At 50.3% G+C, this 22650-nt stretch overlaps 1 protein-coding gene across 1 annotated transcript in view; it reads left to right on the top strand.

The window, feature by feature from the left end:
- Nucleotides 1-6156, top strand: part of Pald1 (phosphatase domain containing paladin 1) — a 36503-nt gene extending 30347 nt beyond the window's left edge. Inside the window, exons 19-20 of the mRNA XM_010606117.3 lie at nucleotides 3261-3416; nucleotides 4817-6156. Coding sequence (XP_010604419.1) covers nucleotides 3261-3416; nucleotides 4817-4969 — 309 coding nt within the window. The 3' untranslated portion in view covers nucleotides 4970-6156. The remainder of the gene's footprint in view (nucleotides 1-3260; nucleotides 3417-4816) is intronic.
- Nucleotides 6157-22650: the final 16494 nt, after the last annotated feature.

The following is a 22650-nucleotide window of genomic DNA, read 5'->3' as shown; positions in this document are numbered from 1 at the left end:
CTTAGGTTCAGCCTCTGCTCCAAGTGCCAGGGGAGTCAGGGCAGAGTTCTGAGCAGAGGTGCTGGCCTGTGTTCCTCTTGTCCTCTGGGGTTGTGTTGTGAGTAGACAGTAGGAGCTGGAGTTGGGCTGTCACTGAGCTGAAGAGGGCTTGGACCACAGAGGCGAGAGGCAGAGAGCTTTCAGGGTTTCAGGTGTTTCAGGGTGGAGCTATGGGTTCCCTGGTTGAGTGGATGTGAGGTTGAGAGGAGAGGGCTCAAGGTTTGGCCTGAGGAACTGGAGGGATGGATCTGCCACTGGGATGGGGACACGATCAGTGAGCGAGGGAGGCCTGGCTGATGTCACCAGAGCATGCACGCAGGTGACTGTGGGCAGAGTGTGTGAGGTCCCAGCCTGTCTAGAATCTAGGCTCTGGTTGCTGCTGGAAGCCAGGTGCAGGAGATGACCTGGAGCTCAGTGCCCTTGACTAGCTGCGCACCTGCTGCCCACGAAGTTCTAAAGCAAGCCCTTGGGGCTGGGGAGAAGCGGGCATTAAGCCCGGTGCCTGCCCCTGGGTTTATCGTTGCTTAGGGAGGCAGATTCTGGTGTGTGTGTGTGTGTGTGTGGGAGGTGCTGTAGGAAGCCTCACAGTGTTGAGTGAAAAGTTTCAGCCCAGGGCGGAGGAGGACGACAGGCTGAGGGTCTTGGGGATGTAGTGCCCGGGGCGGGCTTGTCCCAGGCTTGGGGGACAAGTTGGAAAGGGCCAGGCCAGATGGAGAGGAAGGGCATGCAGGCAGAGGAACTGGGGCAGGGAGGGGCTGGGTATGACTGGTGAAGAGGCAGGGTCCTGGGAAAAACTTGAGTAGTGGAGTTCAGTCCCAGCCCGGAAGCTGTGACTGGGTATTTACTTAACCTTGCTCAAGCCCATCTGCAATGTGAGAAATTCCATCAGATCAGGATGCCACACGCTCGTTCTCCTCGCAGGCCTATCCTGGGAGGCTCCCTGTTTGAGCCTCAGTGCCATCCTGGAGATCCCTCCTGGCAGTGCTGGGCTGGCAGCTATGCCAGGCAGACAGAGGTGTGAGAGGCCTGCAGTGCCTGAGCCCTGGCTGCCCCTCCCGATGCCCTTCTATTTTAGGGCTCAGTCCATAGCTAATGACAGCCTGGCCTGCCAGGTCACTCCAAAACAGCTCCACTATTGTTATGCACAGGAGGTGGCCGGCCTGCCCTCCTCTCAGGCAGGTTGCGAGTGGGATGTTTTTAAGGAAACCAGGGCTTGATAGGAAGGTGGGTCACTGCCTCAAATCACAGCCCTGGGATGGGGCAGGATGTGCCCAGGGGCCTCCTGGAGGTGCCAGGCATGCTTTTTACACCATGGTCTGAATTTGGAGCTGATTCTACACTTGCCAGTAGGGCTTGGAAGGATTCACTGTACCTCTTCACAGCCAAATCCTTCACCCTACCCTGACCCTGTCTCTTGGCACAGGCAGCCTCTGTCCCCACAGGAGTGGGCCATGGAGAGGACTGTGCTGTTGTGGCCGGGGCTGGGCTGGGTGAGAGCAGAGGGCTCTCATGCGCACGGGACATCTCTTCTGAGCCTTTGATTAAAAGTGGTTTAAAATGGTTCTCAGTGGACTGTGTTCTCTCCTTTCTGAGAAAACGTTTCTAAATAGGCTGCAGGCTGTAGGTTGGGAAAAGACAGTATGAAATCTTTTGTTTTCTCTTTTTCTTTTGGCCATTGCTTAGTATTCTAAGCAAAACCAGCTGCTTTGAGCACCTGCTTAGTCATCAGCAAGTGAAGGTGGCTACACCCAGCTTCGAGGCAGCTCTGGGCCTGTGTGGGCAGGGCAAAGCCTCAGCTTAGCTTCCACACTATCCAGGTCCCACAGGCTCCTCCCCATTTGTCTGCTGTGCTTGGGGACCCTGGAGATGCTCCTTATTTTAGACCATCTTCCTGCCTTCTGTGTCTCCAGTGTCTGGGGTTGGCCCCAGCCCCTGTGTTTTAAAGGTCCCGTGTTGGCCTGGGGATTTAGCTCAGTAGTTCTGCCACCTGCTTCGCCTGCTTTGCAAGTGCAAGGACTTGAGTTCGATCTCTGGTACCAAAAGATAAAGGTTCCATGCTTCTCACAGATAGGAAGGTCATGAGCCCATTCTGAGGGTTAACTTCCTAGTGGCACTGATTGCTTCCATAATTGAGTCCCTGTTTCCCTTCTTGTCCCTCACATTCTCCCAGCCAGGAAAGCTGGTCACAGCCCCACACTGGGCACTGTCCTGACCTCTGTGCTGTCCCATCGGCACACATTCCCGCTGTCCAGGTCCACACACACATACACACTCACACACACACACACACACACACACACACACACACACACACACACACAGGGAAACCTGCCTTTCCTGGGCTTTGCTGGCCTCCCCCTCACATGTGGCCTGGACCATTTCCCCGGAAGGGGTTGGGGTTGCTTGCTGCAAAGGCCGAGTCCCACATCCACTCACCTGGCCAGGCACCTGGGCTCCCCCAACCCAGCTGCTTCATCTCTTGCTGCTCCTTGGCTCTGGGGCCTTTCTTGCTCAGTTACATGTTCCCAGGCTTTAAGAGGTTGAGGGCAGGAGTCCGAGGGCTGTCTGCTCACCCCTTCTGTCTCTGATTCTAAATGTTTGCAAAACAGGCAAGGTCAGGTAGGGTACAGGAGGCCTCTTCCTTCCTAGTAAGAGGTGAGTCGACCCTCCTGGTGGACCCAGGCTGAGAGGGGAGAGGAGGAGGCTGATGCTGCCTCCACAAGTCAGAGCCTGCTGGAGAAAGCCGCACGAGGACATGGTCATAGCCCTTCTACCCATGCTTGCGGGAGGCCACAGGGGCAGGGAGGAGCCCAAGGCTTCCCTCTAGTCCTGGGAGTGCTGGGCCACAGAGGAGGTGTCCTTTCAAGGGTATCAAGAATTGGCAAACGGTCTTTACAGCCAGGTACTTGGTACTGCCTCCCGAAGAGCCTTTCCATGCTTGGGGGCCATGCAGCTTTCCTGTGGGGAGCTCAGTGTCACCTGGCTGCCTCTTGGGAACATGACCAGAGCCACAGTTCCAGTGAGGAAATGGAGACCCAGGTAGCCTAGCACCTGCTTCCTCTCCATAGGAAGTGGGTGTCTTATCCCTGGAGCCAGCAGACTCGGTGGTCTTGCCTGTGGCCTGGGCTGGTGGTGTCACCTGGCCCATACTTGGGATAGTGAGGTGTGTGTGTTTGGGGGTAGAGAGGACTCCATGCTGACCCATCTGTTCTGTCCTCCAGGCAAAAGCTGCCAAAGATGAGCAGGAGGCACGGAGGCTGCAGCTTCGCAGCCTGCAGTACCTGGAGCGCTACATCTACCTGATCCTCTTCAATGCCTACCTCCACCTAGAGGAGGCATGCTCCTGGCAGAGGCCCTTCAGCACCTGGATGTGGGAGGTGAGAGGCAGAAGCCGAGTGATGGGCTCAGGATGTGGGCTCACACAGGCCAGGCAGGGGCTTCCCACCTGGTCTGGTCCCTATGTGTGCCTAGGGGGACCCAGGTAACAGGTGTTCCTGTGGGATGGGAAAAATGCTGTTCTTCATGATTGCAATTTGATTGCATTTTGTTGAACTATAGGTCCTCAGCCTGGTGCCTGCACTGGGCAGGTAGGCAGATGAGCTGGCACATACCTGTAATCCTAGCATTTTGGGAGGCCGAGGCAGGAGGATTCCAAGTTCGAGCCCAGTCTAGGGAACTTACGGAGGCACTGTATCAAAATGAAAAATAAAAATTAAAAAAGGGCTGGGGATGTAGCTTAGTATGAAGGCCCTGGTTTCGTTCCCAATACTGCCAGAAGGAAAAAAAAAAAAAAAGCTTGACAGGTGAATGAGTCAGTGAGTGAGAGAGGAAGCCCAGCAGTCTGCCAGGTTGGGTCCCTGCTCTGTAAGGGATGCCAGTGCTGGCCTTGGCCCTTCATGCCTCTTCTTCTGTCCACCCGTCACCTGTGCCCTGTGAGGGCTGAGGGCAAAAGCTGTGGTGCCCACCCTTGTCCCCTCCCAGCTGTGGCCTTGGACAAGCTGGTGGTTCCCAGGAGCCTGCTGTCCTAACCGCTGAAGAGGAGATGATGTTAATAGCATTGGTAACTTGCTCAAGGTCCTCTTTAGAGCTGGCTCACTGGCTCCAACGCCCACCTTGTTCTGGTCTGAACAAACCAGCCTCACCACTGGACCTCTTGCTGCCTCTCTGGCCTTGTGGAGTGGAGCAGATGGGTTGCTAAGGATAGAAGGGAGGGACAAATCTGTCTCTTTATTCTAAGTAACAGTGGTGTTTTTCTGGTCCCCTAGTATGGCAGAGAGAAGGAACAGATTGCTGGTGGTTTGAGTCTGGGGTTTCATGCTGGGTGCCCAGGGGAGGTGCCAGCTCACTGCCAGGGTTGAGGCCCACAGCCCGAACACCTGGCTGAAGGGCTCGAGTTTGCTCCTGAGTCCCCACTGTCCTCCAGCCTCCCTTGGGCCCAGCTCTGCTGCTTGGGGCAGCCAGACCAGTGTTCCTGGGTCCCCATGGCTCCTCTGTGTGGACCTGGCCATCTGGGGCTGCTCTCTGCGCACTTGCAGCCCTTCTCCACGTGGTCCTGTGAATGGAGACCATGATGCTGTGATAAGGAAACTGAGGCTTGGCGCTATTAACAGATGAGCCCTCTGAGTTTCTGTACTTGTTGACCAAGCAGGGGGCGCTCTGGGCCCCAGACTCCCGTGTGCTTCAGTGTCCAATGAGGAGACTGTGGCGTGCCAGAGGCCCGGCTGATCCCCTCCCTCTGCTGAAGCCCTGCCCGTCTCTGTCCCCACCCCACCTCCAGGTGGCATCCAAGGCTGGAGTCTATGAGATCCTCAACCAGCTGGGTTTCCCTGAGCTGGAGAGCACAGAGGACCAGCCCTTCTCCAGGCTGCGACACCGGTGGCAGGAGCGGAGCCTTGGGCCTGAGCCCTCAGCTGGCAGGGATTTCCTGTAGGGGCTTCCTCCTGCCCCTCTCCAGGTCTTCTTTGCTGGGACTGTCCCCAGGGAGCTGGTCTTGCAGAAGCAACTCCCAGCTTCCTGGAGTGACTGGGTGGGGCAGGGAGTCTTTTGGAAAGAGCTTTATCTAGGATCTGTAGCTGGCACAGCCATTCAGAGGCACATGGACACCTCCGGGAGACCTGGTGTAGGCACCTGGCAGATAGCTGGGGTTCGGCTTTCAAACTGCCAAGCAGCTGATTGTCATTGTCACTTCTGTCCTCTTTTCTCCCTCTCAAAGGTTCTGATGGCCCAGCCAGTGTCAGTTTCCTTCCCTCTCTTCCTCTGACTGCCCTGCATCCTTCCCCCTTTTTCCCCTCAGCACTGCCCTGGGGACCCTGGCTGTCTGAGGTAGGAGGATTGATGACCTTAAATACAGCTTTACCCATTGTCTCTCCTGCCCTGACCATCTCCATCTGGGGAGATGCAAGGACAGCGTGTGGCCAGGGGCTGGCTGGCTTTAGCTTCTCCTTTGTATTCCCTCTCCCCTTTCCCTGGACTGGCAGGATGTGGAAGTCTGTGAGGAGCTGGAAACATCAGGGGCTCCATCTTGGGGATCTAGAAAGCACTTTTGGAAAGCGTTTCTGGAGGCTGATGCAGCACTGTGGAGGAAGAGTTCAAATTGCCCTGGCGCCCGGGCCAAGGTGCCAGGCAGCCTATCTTCCCTGCTTATCCTTCTGGCCCTGGAGGTGTCCAGGACACTCCATGCCCACCCCCGCTGCAGCAGGACCCAAAGGGTGGTTGTCGGGGTGGCCCTCATGAACAGTGGAATGTGAGAGACTGGGTCAAGGATGTTGGGAGGGGATCCCCTGGATTCCAGGCCAGCCTTGCAGAGGATGCTTGAGCTTCCTCCCTGGGGGAGTACAAAGGCCAAACCCTGCTGAGTTATGGTCCCGGGATCACCTCTGTCCTGGGGAGGCTGTGGGGAGGGGCAGAAGATAGGCTTTCAGGCCAGGGCTGTTCTTTGCTGAAACCCAAAGTTTGGGCAGTAAAGAGCCCATCTGCCCACCTGGCTCCTAGAGCCAGGGAAACCTCTCCAGTTGGGCTCATGCATTTCTGCAGAAAGACAGAAGGATGTCACTGGGTATGGTGGCTCACACCTGTAAACTCAGCACTCTGGAGGCTGAAGCAGGAGGATTGCTGTGAGTTTGATGCCAGCCTGGGCTACACAGTGGGTTCAGGGCCAGCCTGAACTATAGTGAGACACTGCCTCAAAAACCCAAAACAAAACAACAAAAAGACAGAAGGGTGTGTCATTCATTGGTTATGATGTTTGAAAGAGAGAGAAGAGACCTAAGTTGTTCACATCTATCCAGTTTTGGAAAATATTGACCCTTTAACTGAATTATTTTGCAAAACTACTGTATGTCTGCCCCTACCTTTTAAGGTTTGTTTGTATTTGTGCATGTATTCAAAGATTTTAGTGTCTTTGCAGACAAGGTCTAGCAGAACTGGGAGGGATCCTTTGTGTTCTCATGCTTTGGCCTTGACTTTCAGCTGTCCTGGGACCACTGGCCAATCACTTCACCTCTCTGCCTCAGTTTCCCCATCTGTAAAATGGGAGAATAATACTTGCCTACCTACCTCACAGGGGTGTTGTGAGGAACCATTCATGATTTTTTTGTATAGAGCTTTTGAACATTAAAAGCAGCTTAAATGTGAAGTATGCCTGCTGATTTCTGTTTAGTGTGAGACAGATCTTATAGAATTGACACTATGTGGTTGGGTTCCTGCTCCTTCAGGGCACAGAGAAGTGCCTGTAGCACTTCTAAATCTTAGAGCTGGAGGAATTCTGCGACATCCTTCTCCTTTCACAGCCCCACTCATGCCTTACTGACTCACACTGGATGCCCAAGCCTGCATGCTGAGCCCCTGTTTAATAAAATAACAGTAGCTGAGTCTCACTAAAGTATGGAGAATTATTATATCCAGGGAAAGTAGATGGAGCAAAGTGAAATTTGGAGCATTTAAAAGTAAATGAACTGGGCCAGGGATTTGGCTCAGTGGTTCTGCTGCCTGCCTCACAAGCACAAGGTCCTGAGTTCGATCCCCAGTACTGAAAAAAAAAAAAGTGGATAAACTTCAGGAGGCCTCTCCTTCCTTCTCCAACACCCATGCCCCACCCCCAGCTAGTCAGGCCCTGGTTGATCAAACACAGCTTGCGTTGAGAGGGTAGTGTGCAAGGAGCAATGGGGAAGGGAAGGAGAGCACAGCCTTTAGTCTGTCTGAGCCACCTTCCCATCTCTGGTACACAATATGGACACCCACGACTTAAAGATGAGGTTTATTTTGGCTTACAGTTTCAGAAGTTTCAGTCCATGGTCAGCCAGCTCCAGTGCAGAAACTGCAAGGTGGAAGGACATCAAGAGCTGCTCACAAGATGGTGGGGTGGGAAGCGGAGAGTGAAAGAAGAGGGAGATCTGTGCTTCCAGGCCATGCCCCCAGGGACCCGCCTCTGACTGGGCCCTTCTCCTAACAGCCAGTCTCCAGGAGCCAGTCACCTTCCAAAAGCCCCACCCCTGAGCTCATGAGAGATCTAAAGCTTGACACAGGCCAGGGGGAAAAGGCCTGTGGGGTGGAGTTCTAAGAGTGGCCTGGCTGTTGAGAAAGATATTGCGGTGAATGTGGAATGCAGACATCTCTCGACATCCTGTCATCCTCCTGGCTTCATATTCCTTGTATTTATACCCTTACATGGAATTGCTGATCTATGATTGTTCTATTTTCAGTTTTCCGAGGCACTCCCATGCGGCTGTGCTAACTTCCGTTCCCAGCCTGTGTGCGAGGCTCCCCATTTCTCCGTGCGCTCCAACACACTTGGCTTTCATGCTGGCATCTGGCAGGTGAGAGGTATCTCTCTGGCTTTAGTTTGAATTTCCCTGATGATTCGTGAGGTGCGAATTGGCCATGTGTCTGTCTTATTTTAAGAAATGGCCATTCAGGTCCTCTGCCCCTGTTGGGCACATTTCGAATTACCAGATGAGGGATGCTCAACCTGGATACTTGTTGGTTTCCTCTTACATCTTTCATTCTCATAGGAAAGGTGGTTAGACACTGGCTGGCTTTGTCAATTGGTAGCTTTATTCCCGTTCCGCTCCCACTCCCTGCTTTCTGGTGTTTAAAGTACCGTATTGTTTGCAAAAAGATGAAATGAAACCCGGTGCTGCTGTGAGCAGAGCTGTGGGGGTGGGGGTGGGGGTGCCTCCTCCCACCTTGCCACCCAGTGTGTGATGCACTTGGCCAGCAGCTGCCTCCCTAGCCCAGCATCCAGGCCAGGGACTCAGGCTCAGGTGAGTCACCTTGGTCCCTAGCCTCAGTGTCCTCTTGGCCGGTGGGGCTGACACCCTGTGTAGGGTGGGCCTGGGGTCCAAGTACAGGTGTGTGAAAAGCACCAGCTACACCTTGCTTGCCTCCATCCTGTGGAGTAGGTGACGGGCCAGGAGCAGCTGAGTTCCAGGGAGTCACTGAAGGAGTGAAATGTGGGGTTACCCCGGAGTAAGCAAGGAACGGGGGAGTCAGGATGGAGGGTGCAGCGGGCTCCCAGGGCCAGAGAGGTCCCGGTGGGGAGGTTGTGTCTGCACATGTCCCCACCTTCCCAGACCTGCACTCAGGGCCTTGGACCTTGGGGAGCCAGGAAGATGGCTACAAAGATGCTTCTGAGAATCTGTGGTGAAGTCATGTGGACTTCTTTCTGTAAGGATATGAGCAGGGCTAGGGACAAGCTAGGATAAGCTGGGTGGTTTCCCAGAGGAAGCCAGCAGGAGGAAAGCAAGGCAGGGATTTCCGAGGTAGGGTTAGGGCAGACAGAGGCCCTTCCAGGAGATCTGCCACCCCGGACAGAGCAGGCCTGCAGCGGGAAGCTGCAGGGTGACTTGAGTTCTGCAGTTGGTGGTAGTCCTGGTCAGCTGTCACACCTTCCCTTCCTGTGAAACGGCAAGCTTATCCTTGTCCCTTTTGCCTCTAGGCTGAGGGAAACTCAGGAAAGCTGCTTCTTCTATTCTCCTTTTCCTGACCGGCCTCTGGCACCTTCCCATCCAACACTTACTCATGCCAAACCCTGCTCTGCCCTGCCCTGCTCTCTCCTGCATGGGCCACCCTAACCAGGCCCTGGGTACTCAGGGGATAGAGACAGGTTGTTTCGACCTTCCATCCTGCACCCTGGCAAGTCTTGCGCTGCCCCAATGCAAGGTGTGGCCTCTTTGTTCTCCCTTTGAAGACATCACACCCCCATTGTGGTCTGGAGGGCTTCCTGCAGCCCCTGCTTCTGCCTTTGTCTTCAGGGTGTTCCCCACGTGACATACACACCTAACCCCATCTTGACACCTGGAGTGGCACCCCTCCCTCTTGCCTGGGCCTCCCTGGACACCTGCTCTGCTCTGCCAGGAAAAGGCTGGCCTTCTCTGGTTCTGCTCTGTGAAAATGACCCCCAGTTTCCAACTGCATGTATCAGGGTCCCCCACCCTGGTCAAGTTGTCATTCTCTCTCTTTCCCCCTGCATGCTCTGCCATCTCAAATGAGGGTCTGCCAGGCTTGCCGACTGTGGCCACAGGGTCAGGAGTTGGTGTTCTCTTCAGAGGGGAAGGGGGCAGAGGACGAGACTGTAGCAACCTGGGATAAAAGGGGCGCCCATTTGGGAGTTTTCCCACGTGTATTTTCAAATTGTCCTTCAGAAATGTTCTGACTCAAAAGTGGACTATGCTCTTTTCTCTCTCATTTTTTGGAATCAGGGATTGAACTCAGGACCTTGTGTTTGAGAGGCAGACACAGTGCCACTGTCTCTCTGTCTCTGTCTCTGTCTCTGTCTCTGTCTCTGTCTCTCTCTTTTAAGACATAGTATTGCTAAATTGCCCAGGATAGGCTCAAATCAGAGTGCTGAGATTGACTATCTCTCTATCTATCTCTTTATTTATCTATCTAGGGTCAGGTCTTGCTGTGTATTTTAGTCTGTCCTTAAACTTACTGTGTACTCCAGACTGGCACTGAACTCATGGCAGTCTACCTACCAGCCTTCTGAGTGCTGGAATTACAAATGTGCTGCACCATATCCAGTCTGAGATTGACTTTTTTATTTCTTTTCTTTTCTTTTTTTTTTTTTTGGTACCGGGGATTGAACTCGGGTCCTTGTGCTTGCGAGGCAGACCACCGAACCGCTGAGCTAAATCCCCGGCCCTGAGATTGACTTTTTTAAAGTTCTTCCTAGTTTTATGACTAAACATAAAATCTTACAGTTGTTTAATCTTATCGTTCTTGCCTCAGTTGAGGTTGAGCTTATGTTTCCTGGCTGTGTATGTTTTCTCTTTTATGAATCATCTGTATCCTTTGCTGATTTCTTTCCTTCTAGGTGTTTGTCTTTTTCTTGATTGTTAGAGTGGTAACAGTTGACACTGTGCTGCATTTATTGTTAGCTTTGACATCTCATTAGATACACATATTCCTGTACAGCTTGTCATCTCTCCTTCTGTGTGCTTGGTCTGCCCTCCAGGTGACCTATTCCCACATCAATAAGCCTAACTTACTGTGCTATGTTCTTTAGTAGAGTACTTACTTTGTCCAGCACCATATTTGGCTTCTTTTATAGTTACCTTCTCGTTCAGCGTTCCAACAAGACTGAGGAGGAACTAGCATGATCCCATTTTACAGACATCCCGAGGCCCAGCAAGGGCCTGGTTCCTGTTGGAAGTGGCTCCTGGAGCCGGCCCTGGCTCTGACAATCCTTTCTGCCATTTTCTGCAATGGAGAAAAATGTCAAACCTCTGGAAGAAATCACGGGCTGGGGTGATTTAGGGAGGGGCTGTGGAAGATGCTGTTGTTTTGAACCTTCTTGCACGTTCTTCCTGTTCTCAGACTCCAAGGCCTTCAAACCTCTATGTTTCTGTGAGGTCCCCTTTACACCCACGCGGAGGGCTGGTTTCCCAGAAGTCACGTGGACTGTTGCTTCTCTGTGACACTGGCCTTTGAAGTTTCACTTTGCACCTCTTCTTCGCAAATCCTCTGTCACACCACCCACTGCAGCCATCGGCAGATCTGCGCCACAGCCCTGCTCTATGCTGCTGCACACTTCCTTTGAATTTCGGAGGCAGCTTCTGCACCAACAGTTTATGAAAGCACCCATTTCTTTCCTCCCATGTCAGCCCAGGAGCTCGCCAGGCTTTTTTACATTTTGGCCAATCTGATAAGGGGAAAAAGTCTTTTATTTTTATCCTTATCTGATTTTCCCAGATTACCAATGAGTTCGAAACATCATTTCATATACTTATCAGCCACTTGGATTTACTTTATGTATTTACCCATTTTTCCACTGGTCGTCTTTTTATTTATTTATTTAAATTTTGGTTTTTTGAGACAGGGCCTTGCTGTGCATTCCAGGCTGGCCTTGAACTCACTATGTAGCCCAGCTGGCCTCAGACTTGGTGTGATCATCCTGCCTCAGTCTCCTGAGTGCTGGAATTGTAGGCATGCACCACCACACCCAGCCTTTAGATTGTCCTTTTTAAATAATAGGTCTAAAGTTTTAATGCAGTCTGTTTCATGGATGGATGGATGGGCAGTTCTTCCTCCCAGTTCATCTCATCTCACAACTTTTTTATTTTGCTCAAGAGAGGTGGCAGTTACGATGTAGTCACATTTGCACATTTTGTGTCTCATATAAGAGGTCTTCCCTGCCCCAAGTTTTGTCTTTTTCCTGTTTTCCTTGAACAACTGTGCAGTGTTGTCTCTTGCATTTCATTCCTTAATTGATCTAGAGTAAATTTTTGTGAATGACATGAGAGAGACGTAGGTTTGTTTTTTTTTTTTCCAAATGGATTTGCAGTGTTCACATTGTTTTTGTCCCCACTATTTGCACTGCAGCATTTGTCCTGTGTTAGGTGCCTCTGTATCCTGGGGCTATATACAGTAGCCATGTGGTTGTCACTGCCCCAAGCATCAGCCATCCTTCCAGTAACCACCCGATTCTCCCCATCCTCAGGAGGACAGGGATTAGGGGCTGAACCAGCCGGCCCCTCCATTGTCCTGGGCACTAGGCAAGGCCCACAGCTAGTCATGTGACTCAGCTGGCCAAATTGGGCCCAAGGAGAACTTATTCCTGGCATTTGAGTGAGGGAAAAGACCAGACAGAAGAGCCTTAACTATTCTTGTGGAATTTAAGGCCAGGCTAGAAGTGGCTTCATTTGTCACACAACCAGGAGAAAAAGCAGATCTGAGAATGAAACTAACATCTACTTACAGGTCAATGGACTGGAGCTGAGAGGTGGCTTCCAATCACATTTATAGCTGAGTACTCTTGGCCTTTGAGAATTTAACTTAGAAGTTAATGTGCCAAGCCCCTTGTGCTTAGCTGAGTCGGCTTGTGCTTTCCACCACTGCAAGGCAGCCACAATCTCTCTATGCTTCATTCTCTTCCATTGATTTGTTTGCCCCCAGTACAGGATCAAACCCAGGGGCTACATCCGCAGCCTATGTATCTATTTATGTATGTATCTATCTACTTCATTTTGAGGCAGGATCTCACTAAGTTGCCCGAGTGGAACTTGAACTTGTCATCCTCCTGCCTCAGTCTTCCTCAGTGCTGGGATTGCAGGTGTTGCCACAGCACCTGGCTTTCTTCCATTGATTTCTTTTTCTTTTCAAGTTCCCATTCTTTCTTATTCCTTTTCTTCCTCTCCCACTTTCCTTTTTTCCTTCTTTCTTCACTTCCTTGTTCATCTTCTTATGTTTCTTGATTGTTCTCATGTGCTTTCATTTCCAAATAGATTTTAGAATCAATACATTAGCTATTTTTTAAAAAACCCATTGGTGTTTTGATTAATTTATTGGCTAACAGGGAAAATTGATACTTTTGCAATACTGCATCTTTCTATTAAAGAATATGCTTTTCTATTTATTAAAACTTTTTGTGTCAATAAAAATTATCGCCTTGTAAATCATGCCTATCGTGGAGTTTAATAATGGTTTTTAAATTTTTTCAATTATCAAATCTTTCTACCATAGTTTTTAATCTATTATTGCTGTAAATATCTTTGGTGGAGTTTTTATACTCTTTAGTTTTGTTTTTTTAATTTTCTTGGATTTTTTGATGATTTTTCTACCTGGAGATAATAGCTGTTTATTTCTGACATTTATATTGACTATTTCTTTTTCTTATGATATAGGCTAATCCTTCCTGCACTATATTTGGAATACTGACCATTTTTATGTTTTTCTAAATCTAAGGAGAATATTTTAAATATTTTATCACTAACTGTAATTTTTTTTTTTATACTGGGGATCAAACTCAGGATCTTGCGCTTGTGAGGCATGCAGTGGAACCACTGAGCTAAATCCCTGGCCTTAACTGTAACTTCTTGATATAGATTTGAAATACCTGCCTTTTCCTTTTATTTCTGGTTTGTTAATATTAAAAAATCTTGGGCTAGAGGTATAGATCGATGGCAGAATCCTAGCCTAGTATGTATGAGGCTCTGGGCTTCATCTCCAGCACTGAAGAAAAATGTTATCACCAATGAAGACTGTCATATACTATCTCTTTTAATATGTTAATATTAAGATGTATGCTAACAGATTTTTGTCAGTGTTGAATAATCCTTGTATCCCTAGATAAATGTTATTTGGTCATGGTATTTTATTCTTTTAATACTTTGCAGAATCTGAATGTTTTATTTGAAGTCTTTGCATCTGTGTTTCTAGATTGCTCCCCCCACACCTTTTGTCATCCTTTTGAATTTTATTAAGGTTCCAGCATCTTAATAAACATATGAGGTAGCTTTTTGTGTTCACAAATTTGGAACAGTTTAAATAACTCATGCATTATCTGTTGCTAGTATGTTTCATAGAACTCTTAAAATTGGCTTGGCATTTTTAAGGGATGCATCTGTCTTAGTTACTTTTCTCATTGCTGAGACAAAATACCTGATACCTTCAAGATAAAGGAAATGTTTATTTCATCTCATAATTTGTATAAGTTCCCATCTATAGTCTGCTGGTTCCAAGGCAGGGTAGCATGGCAGAGGGGTGTCAAAGAGGAGAAACAGTCCATGGCAGGGCAGGCAGGAGGCAGCAAAGCAGCAAGCAGCCTACCTTCTTTCATTCTTTCCATAGATGCATTCAGCCACACCTAGAACAGTGCTAGTTCAATTAGGGGACTAATCCAGATTTCGCACACCCTTCATCTATATTCACACACCCTAGATCTAGCCACTTCTGGAAAGCCCCATCTATGAGAACATTGGGCTTTTGGGGGACATCTAGATACAAGCCAAGACAGCATCTTTTATAAACTTCAGTTTCTTCTAAATTTATCAGTCTGTTAGGGCTTTTTACTTTTCCTTGCATTGGTTTTGGTAAAGTAAAAACATTTTTCCAGAACACACAGACAGAAATCTGTCAAAATTTTAAAATTTGTTAATGTAATCTTTGTTTTTTTATACTGGGGATTGAACTTGGGTCCTTGTACTTGCAAGGCAGGCAGTGGAACCACTGAGCTAAATCCTGGCCCTTTGTTAATGTAAAATAGATTATATGCATTAGTCCCTTAAATATTCAAAAGCTTCCTTGGCATCTGTAATTTTGTGTCTCCTTATTCAGTTTTAAGGTTTGTGAATGTTGTACATATTTTTCCTTTGTCACCTTTGCCTGTTTTACTGTGTATTATATTTTTGGACAAACTACACGGTTCTTATTTTGCCTGCTCTGGTCTTGCCTGGTAGACAAGTCACTGTGAACTTGGGAGAGCCTTTGGGAGCCTGGCTCTATACACAGAGAAGCAGCTGCTCAGAGATTCTGTCCTTGGAGATGTGACGAGTCTCCCTGAAAGGATGGAGCTGGCTGAGCATAGGTTCTTTTGGAGCCCTTGGCAGCATCCCCACCATGGCACCTGCTTGTGGCCATTTTCTGGGCTTATAAGACAGGAACAAGGGCTGGGGATGTGGCTCAGCAGTGCCATGCCTACCTGAGTTCAATTACCAGTACAAAAAAAAAAAAAAAAAGGAATGCAGGTGTGTTTGTAGGTGTGTTTGTGTTTGATATTGGGGTTATATATTATTCTTTGGGCTAAATTTCTTCACAAGGGTTTTACCAGCGTAGAAGGGAAGCCAGGAAGAGGGAGGACATGGAAGTCCTGACGAGTGGGTACTGAGTGCAGTCCCTTTCTCCCCATCACAAGGGTTGAGGCCAAAGTCCCAATTAAAAATGCCAAGTTAATAAGAGGACAAAATAATAGGCTTATTTAACCAAAGATTTGTCAGAAGATGTTAGAAATGAAGATCTAAAGACCCAGGAAAACTATTTTTGGGTTTAGGTTCCAAGAAGTATGGACAAACCATGTAGAAATGTGATTGGACCTAAATGATGTGATGGCAGCCCAGTCAGGCTCGTGTGCTCGGACACTTCCTGGCCTCTCTGGCCTACCTTCCTCTTTAGCATAGGCAGTATGCTCTGGATGAAGGTCTGGAAGGAGAGGATGACTTTTGCAGGTTTTATGGCTGGTTTTGAGGGGAGGGATTCTCATTTCTATGGCTATCCTTGGTGAAGAGGTGTTCTGGTCCTTGTGGCTTGCTTTGGGGGAGAATGAGGGCAGGAGGACAGGAGAAGGTCAGAGTGAATTTGTTTCTGAGGCCTTTCAGTCTCCTTTAGTTTAAAGGACTTGGCCTGCCAAAGCACTGCATTTCAGCGTATTGTTTTCTGAACCCCGCAACAGGGCCATGGAAATCCTGGGAGCAGCAGAGGATGTAGGAATCCAGGTGAGGGGAGCTGGGTTGCCCTGGTTAGGGGCTGTGGCCATGTGAGGTGACCATTCCTTAGGTGTCCAAATCCCTCCCTCCATGCCAGGCTGTTGCACCAAGCAACTCAGTCCCCTCTCTGGGTCCCCCATCAGTGCCCTGGCTGACCTCCCCAGCCAGGCCGGCCCACTGTCTTCTTAAAGAGGTTTCCAGAGGAAGATTTGCTGAGGAGGAAGGGGAGTTTTCTTATGGGGAGGTGGTGGTAGCAGTGTGCAGATGTGTCCCCACACACCACCTGCAGTAACATCCCTGAGTGTCTCCTGGGGGATACCTGCCCCCTCACATGTACCTGATGAATCCCTCCACCTCTCCTAGCCACCACCCTTTTGTCTCTAAATGGGGGCAGATAATGCTTTTCCTAGATGCCACCTTTGAGTGGAAATGGCCCCTGCTGCACACGAGTAACCAGAAGCCCCTCGCTCCAGGTCACTCAACAAGCACAGGACATAGCCCGGCACACAAGTCTAGCCTGCGAAGGCTTTGGGAACACCTTCCTCTGGATAGACCCTTTCACTCAGTTTTCTTAATACAACAAAGACAACCTCTAAACAAAAACTTACAGAAACAGTAGGAAAACAGAACTAAGAGAAGAGTGAAGAGAAGTCTAACCATCCAGCCTTTTCTAGCAAAGTCCTAGGATCATTTCAGACATACAACAGATGATGAGAAGAATGAGCTACTGTGTCAGCATTGGGGTCCTGCGGTACCTGCTTTCAGCACAAGATAAGAAGAGACGCCTGAGGCTCACCCCTGGCCCGTGAACCAATTTACACAGTCTGCTTAATAAGCAAATCTGCGTGGTTTCCAAAGGCCTTGAAGGCCATTTGGGTTCTTAAGTAAGTTATGTAATTCCTGCTTTCTCATTTGCTCTGTCAATTGGTTCTGCAAACCTTTTTGTTTTGCTTATAAAAATCATAAACAGATGTTTGTGACTCAACTGCTGCTCCAGCTTAGACACAGGCCTTTCTGTTTCTTCTCCGCTTAGTTTGGTCTGTTAGTAGCAGGGACAGGATCTATCCAGGGTGGGTACCTGTCCTAGGACCACTCCCTGGGCTCCCTGCAAAGGCTTTTTGATATCAGCTGTTGGCAAGGGAGGCCTAGGAATGGAAGGGAAGAACTGTGAAGTGGGGAAGGGGTTGGTTTAGCCCGCATGGCCTTGAGCAAGCTTCCTCCTGTCCTGTCTGTGGGGTCCTTACTGCCACTGAAGGGGTCAGAGTGACAGAAAAGCAGGGTGAGCCTGCTGTGCACAGTGACTGACATAGAGGGGTGATTGCTCTGTGCTCCCCCTTTCCTTCAGGCACCTGGAATTCCCAGATCCAGCCTTGGCCACCCCTGGTATTGTAGAGAGAACTGGGGTCTGCTCAGAGATCACCCCTGGGGAGCTGTGTGCAGCCTGTAGGTGTAACTTCCAAGCATCCAAGAGATCAGAAAGCCAAGAAGGCTGTGAACTGCACAGACCAAAACAGACCACCGTGGAGGGAGGGACTGGAGAAAATGTGGTTCCTGAGCAGAACTTTCTGCCCTAGCTGAAAGGACTGCAGTGGCTTAAGGTGCCCAGTGCCATGTTAGTCCTACGTTAGCTGAGGGGCCCCTGTCTGCTCATACCTCTGGCTCCAATCCCACCTTTCCCATCAAGTAAGGAACTGTGGGACCTTTGGTATGCTACCAAACCTCTGTGAGCCTCAGTTTCCTCATCTGCAAATGAGGCTCTTAGGGAAGTTAAGGAGACCATGCATGTTGGCAGGGGACCTGTCCCACAGCGGGCACTTAAGCCTTGTAGAGAAAACTAAAATGAAAAGGCCCTAATGCACCTTCCTGCCTTAGCATTTGTGGTGAGTCTTCCTCTGAGGCTTGTGCCTAGGGCAGGGACCTTGGCTGGCTCTGGTTGAAAGTCCTAGCCTTCAAAAATGCTTGCTCCCTAGGCTCTGGGTCTCTAGTTGTTTCTGGGTAGTCAGGGAAGGGGGGTTCCTCAAAGATAGGAGATGAGGAGCCAGAGCCAGAGCTGCCCCTTTAGCTCAGCCCAACTCTTCCTCGCTTGCTTACTCAGCAACAGTCCCCCCACCTCATGTGTCTTCCACTTTCTTCTCTCCCTTCTGCCTCCTCCCATCTCTTTCCTACCTCCACTTCTCATTTACCACATACCTGTCCCCCAAACATTCTGTGCTCTGTCGTCAGTTGTCTTAATTCACTTTGGTCCAACTAATGTCTTCCCATTTGTGGATGTCTTCCAGAACAGGCTTATGGGAAAGCTGAGCTGGCCCCTACTCTCCATGAGCTTATAGTCCTCCAAGGAGTGGGGCCAGGAACGCATGTCAGCTTTCATTCCTCTGTTTAGCAATATTTACTGAGCACCTGTTAAGTGCCAGACTTGTGCTGAAACCTATGAAGTGATGAGTAAGACAGAATGAGAAGCAACCCAGGTGGAAAATCCAGAGGCCCAGTAATAGACTCCTACTCCCTGTTCATCTTTTTTTTTTTGGTACCGGGGTACCAAACTTGGGTCCTTGCATTTGCAGGGCAGACAGTGGAACCACTGAGCTAAGTCCCCAGCCTCTCCCTGTTCTTTCTGCACTCCTCTCCTGGCCAGGGCTCACTGATGTCAGGGAGAATGTAAAGGAGCAGTGCAGGGAGGGTCCCAGGAGCGGCTGGGGAGGCCGTAGCCCTGGCAGCTGTGAGGAAGAGTTTGGTGGCTTCTGAAAAGGTTAAACACAGGACTACCATGTGACCCAGTATTCCTGCCCTACATGTACATCTGAAAGGATTGACAGCAGGGACTCAGCAGAGCCTGTCTGCCAGTGTTCACAGAAGCACTGTTCACCAGAGCCAAAGGGAAACAGCCCACGTGTCTGCTGGTGAGTGATAAGCGGAAGGTGGTGTCAGTATCCAGTGGAGCATTATCCGGCCACAGAATGGTGGGATTATGAAGTGTGAGAAACTCAGATGAGCATCGTGCTAAGTGAAAAAGCCAGACACGGAAAGTAAATATTGTGTGATTTTACTTATGTGAAGTACCCAGAATAGGCAAATTCATGGATTCAAAAAATAAAATAGAGATTATCAGGTACCATAGGGAAGTTTTCCTTTAAAAGGCACAAAGATTTGGTTTGAGGATGATGAAAATTGGGAGTGTGGATTGTGGTGATGGTTACACAATGCTGTGAATGCATTCAATGCCCCTGAAGTGCACACTTAAGCAAATACTGTGTTCCATGCATTTTTAGCCCTTTTTAAACAACAAGTGGCCTGGGAGGATGTCTCCCCTGGGAGCAGCCCTCGGTGGGTCCTCTGCAGCCACCCTCCCACCTTGTGTTGAAGATGGTTGAGGGGACATCACAGGAGAGCCCGAGGGAAGTCAGTGCACAACAGGGACACCTCCAGGTCCCACAGTGGGACTGATGGAGAAGGTTTGAGGCAAGGCGAGGGAAAAGCCTCAGCTTTCCAGGCTGCCTCATTTCTAAGATGGGGAGACGTGAATCTGCCTCATAAGGGTGTTGGGGAGAGGAGAGGAACTAAAACCTGCACAGTGCTTAAAACACTGCAGCGAGCACTTCAGACACGTTAACAGTACAGTGGGACCTCAGTTCGTGAACTTAGTTTGTTCCATGATTCTGGGGAGGAGGGCTGCATTCCTGTTTGTGCGGGAAAGATGGCCGTGGTCATGTTCATCACCCAATGCAGAGTTCTTGAAGGGAAGCAAAATTTGGCCGAATGGGTTCTGTTTGTGAACCATATTGTTCACAAACAGCAAATTGTTCCCAAACAGAGGCATTACTATATTCACTTCTGCTGTGTGTGAGAGAGAAACAATAAAAGTGAAAGGAGCAAGGTCTTGCATTTGCTCCAACTTGGAAAAGCACTTTGCAAAGCAGACTCATGAGAAGCCCTGGAGCCCACATTGTCTCTGGAGGTGAAGGGCGAGGCTGGCAACAGCGATGTCCTGCATTGATTACCGCATCCTGTGTGAAGAACAGGAGAGGGATGGGAGTGTCAGCCTTGGGTCAGCCTGGTTCCGTGACTGAGCAGCCGCACAAGAAGTTTGGTTTTCCCAGGGGGAAAACCAGTGTCCTGCCAGCAAGCTGACGTCACCGCTCTTTCAAGACGAAACTAGGACCCAGCTGTCTCAGCGATTAACTGTGGTCCAGATGTGCTGTTGAGGCCCCGTGGTAAACAGTGGATCTGATTAGCCCGAAGAACAGCAGCAGATGCTCTGCTCTTGGCTGGCCGGGCTTGCAGAGTGGCCCGTGGGAAGAGCGAGGCAGTGGGATCAGCTGTCCCACATCTCGAGAATGGCAGTGCTCACGGGCGGGTGGAGATGGGGCCATGGGCCACTTGGCTCTGCTGCTAAGTGTCCAGGTGAGCAGCTTGTGGAATTGGGGCTGGGGCCCTCTGAGCTGGAAAGCTGCTCAGAAATTATTCTACCCCCACCCCCGCTATATGGCTGGGAGCCTGGGGTCTGGAGGAGCAGTTTTATGTGGTTGCCACATGTTCCAGAGAGCTGTAGAGGATTGGAGCAGAACTGGGCCAAAGCCGGGGTCCATATGTTTGATCTCTGTGCCTGGTCTGGGGTGACTGTGTGCTTGGGGCATTTGTAGCCCCAGCTGGGTGTCGGTCCTTGACTGCTCTCCAGGGTCCTATAGGGGACTGAGGTTTCCTCTGTCTCTGCAGCTAGACCTAACCCTAACTACTCATGAGAGTGTCACCTGTGACCATAGTCTCAGCTGCACCAATGCCACGGAAGACCACCCAAGAGCAGAAGACCAGGTGGACATTCAGTCTTCCCCTGACCCCAGGAGTGTGGTAGCAGGCTGGGCTGGGGAAGTCATGGTGGAAAGGACCTCATCAGGCAAGGGAGCGATCTTATGAGCTGGCCCGTGGTGCACCTTGCTCCTTGGGGGTCAGAACCTGGCTAGGCCGAATGGGCATTAGCTCTGCCTGAGAAAGAGCTGCCCTGGCTGGGACTACCTCAGGAACACAGAAGGAAGCCAGCACCTTTCATGACAGGCTGTGGGGTGGTCAGCACCTCCAGTTGTGTAGCATGTGACTCCTTCACAGGAAGAGAGTGAGGGAGGACCTACCACATGGACTGAACTTAGCCCAAGGAGTTCAGTTGAAACAAACAGAGAAAGCATTCAGTGGTCCTTCTACCTCACTTCACTGGAGATAGAAATGTAGAACCACCACCAGGGCTGGATATTATAAGGAGGCAGGTTCTGAACTAAGGACTCCATTGAAACCCAAACCAGTTCCCTTGGAAGCAGTGATAGGGAGCATGACCTAGAGTTGGCAGTCAGGGAAGGCTTCCTGGGGGCAGTTACCACTGAAGCTGAGGCCTGTGTACTGGTCCAGAAAGACTGTGGCCAGCAGAGGAACCCATAATGATCTTAGTGAGGCAAGTCTTAGTGAGGGTGGCAGAGTTAAAGGGGTGTCAGCATGTGGCTCACGTTAGGGGGTTCCTGCTTTACCCAAGAGTCACCGGGAACCTGGGAAGCATTTCATCCAGGCAATGACTTGGTCAGTGTGTACCGGAGCTGGTTTCCCCAGAGATGGGCCCTGAGCCAGGGTTCCCAGGCAGGTGATTTCTATGGGAGGTAATTCTAGAAAGTACCAGTGGAGGAGTGGGACGGGGGAGTTAGGCTAGGAAGGGCTTCCAGGAAAGTGTGTGGTTCCACAGGGTCACCTCTGTGGACAGCTGGGGAACTCTGGGAGTCAGTGTAGAGCGTACCCCTCAGTTGGCGCCCAGCAGGAGAGAGCTGGAGGTTTACCCACCAACTCTTGTCAGTCATTGGCTGACAGTTTTCAGGCCTGGACAGCGTGCCTTGCACTTCCGGCTTTCCACTGGGATGGACAGTAGGGTGTGAAGGGGTGTGAAGAGGGAACTAGTATCCCTGTTTCCACCAGGACTCTGGAGGTGGAATGCCACTCAGGGTCCCAGTAGAAAGACAGTAGCAAATTCCAATTATAATAGTGGGAGGATGGTTTATAACAAGGACAGGGGCTGTGGGAACAGGAGGGATGGAGAGTGTGGTCACTCAGGATTGGCAGCTGCATAGCTGTGAACACCCTAGGTCTGAAGGGGTGAATGGAGAGGCCGTTCCCAGAATTGAGAAGATGTTCAGAGGCCTAGAGAGCTATAGGAGCCAGCCCACAGGCACCTCGCCAGGACACTAAAGGGAGCAGGGACCCTAACCTCAGCACTCCACTCCATTCTGCCCACTGACAGGTCAGACAGGCCAGCCCCTGGGCCAGGGCAGGCAGGACAGAACAGGGCCATGGGAGGTACCTGGCAGAGGGGTCAGCTTTCAAACAAATGGAGGCTCAGATGTGGAAGTGTCAAGTGTCCACATGGGGCAGAGATGAAGATGTCATGTTTGGTCTTGAGGGGCTGGGGGCTTCACTGTAGCATCCCTTCAACAACAGCGGTCACTGTTTTTCCTCGGTCACACCATCTCTTTTCCCTAAGATATCCCATTCCCGATTCTTGCTACTCTCTCCAAAGCTGTGCTCAGAGTGGAATGCCAAGGACTCAGACACCTGGCTCTTCCTGCCACTTTGACCACAGTAAATCCCTTCTTCCGCTGAGCCTCAGTTTCCCTGTATGTGAAACCAGGATGGCTAGCCAGATGACCTTTCAGGGCTATTCAGATGACCTCCCAGATCCCTTTCCACAGCAATAGGAAGGCTGAGATCCTTTTCTAAATAGTTGTGAGAAGGGAGTAAAATAAGCATTGTACTCTTGGAGAAACTGAGGCCTTAGGCAAAGGAGGGACTTTGTGAGTTAGCCCCACCCACTCTTGCATTGTGCTTTCAGAGTGGTGTGGCCCAAGCCCTTGTTTGTTTTCAGTCCATCTAACAGCCGGTGAGACAT

This window comes from Fukomys damarensis, unplaced genomic scaffold (genome assembly GCF_012274545.1).
Source record: "Fukomys damarensis isolate Sample0158 unplaced genomic scaffold, DMR_v1.0_HiC HiC_scaffold_20, whole genome shotgun sequence".
NCBI lineage: Eukaryota > Metazoa > Chordata > Mammalia > Rodentia > Bathyergidae > Fukomys > Fukomys damarensis.
Note: the sequence above shows the minus strand (reverse complement) of the source record. Positions and strands in the feature narration are given on the sequence as shown.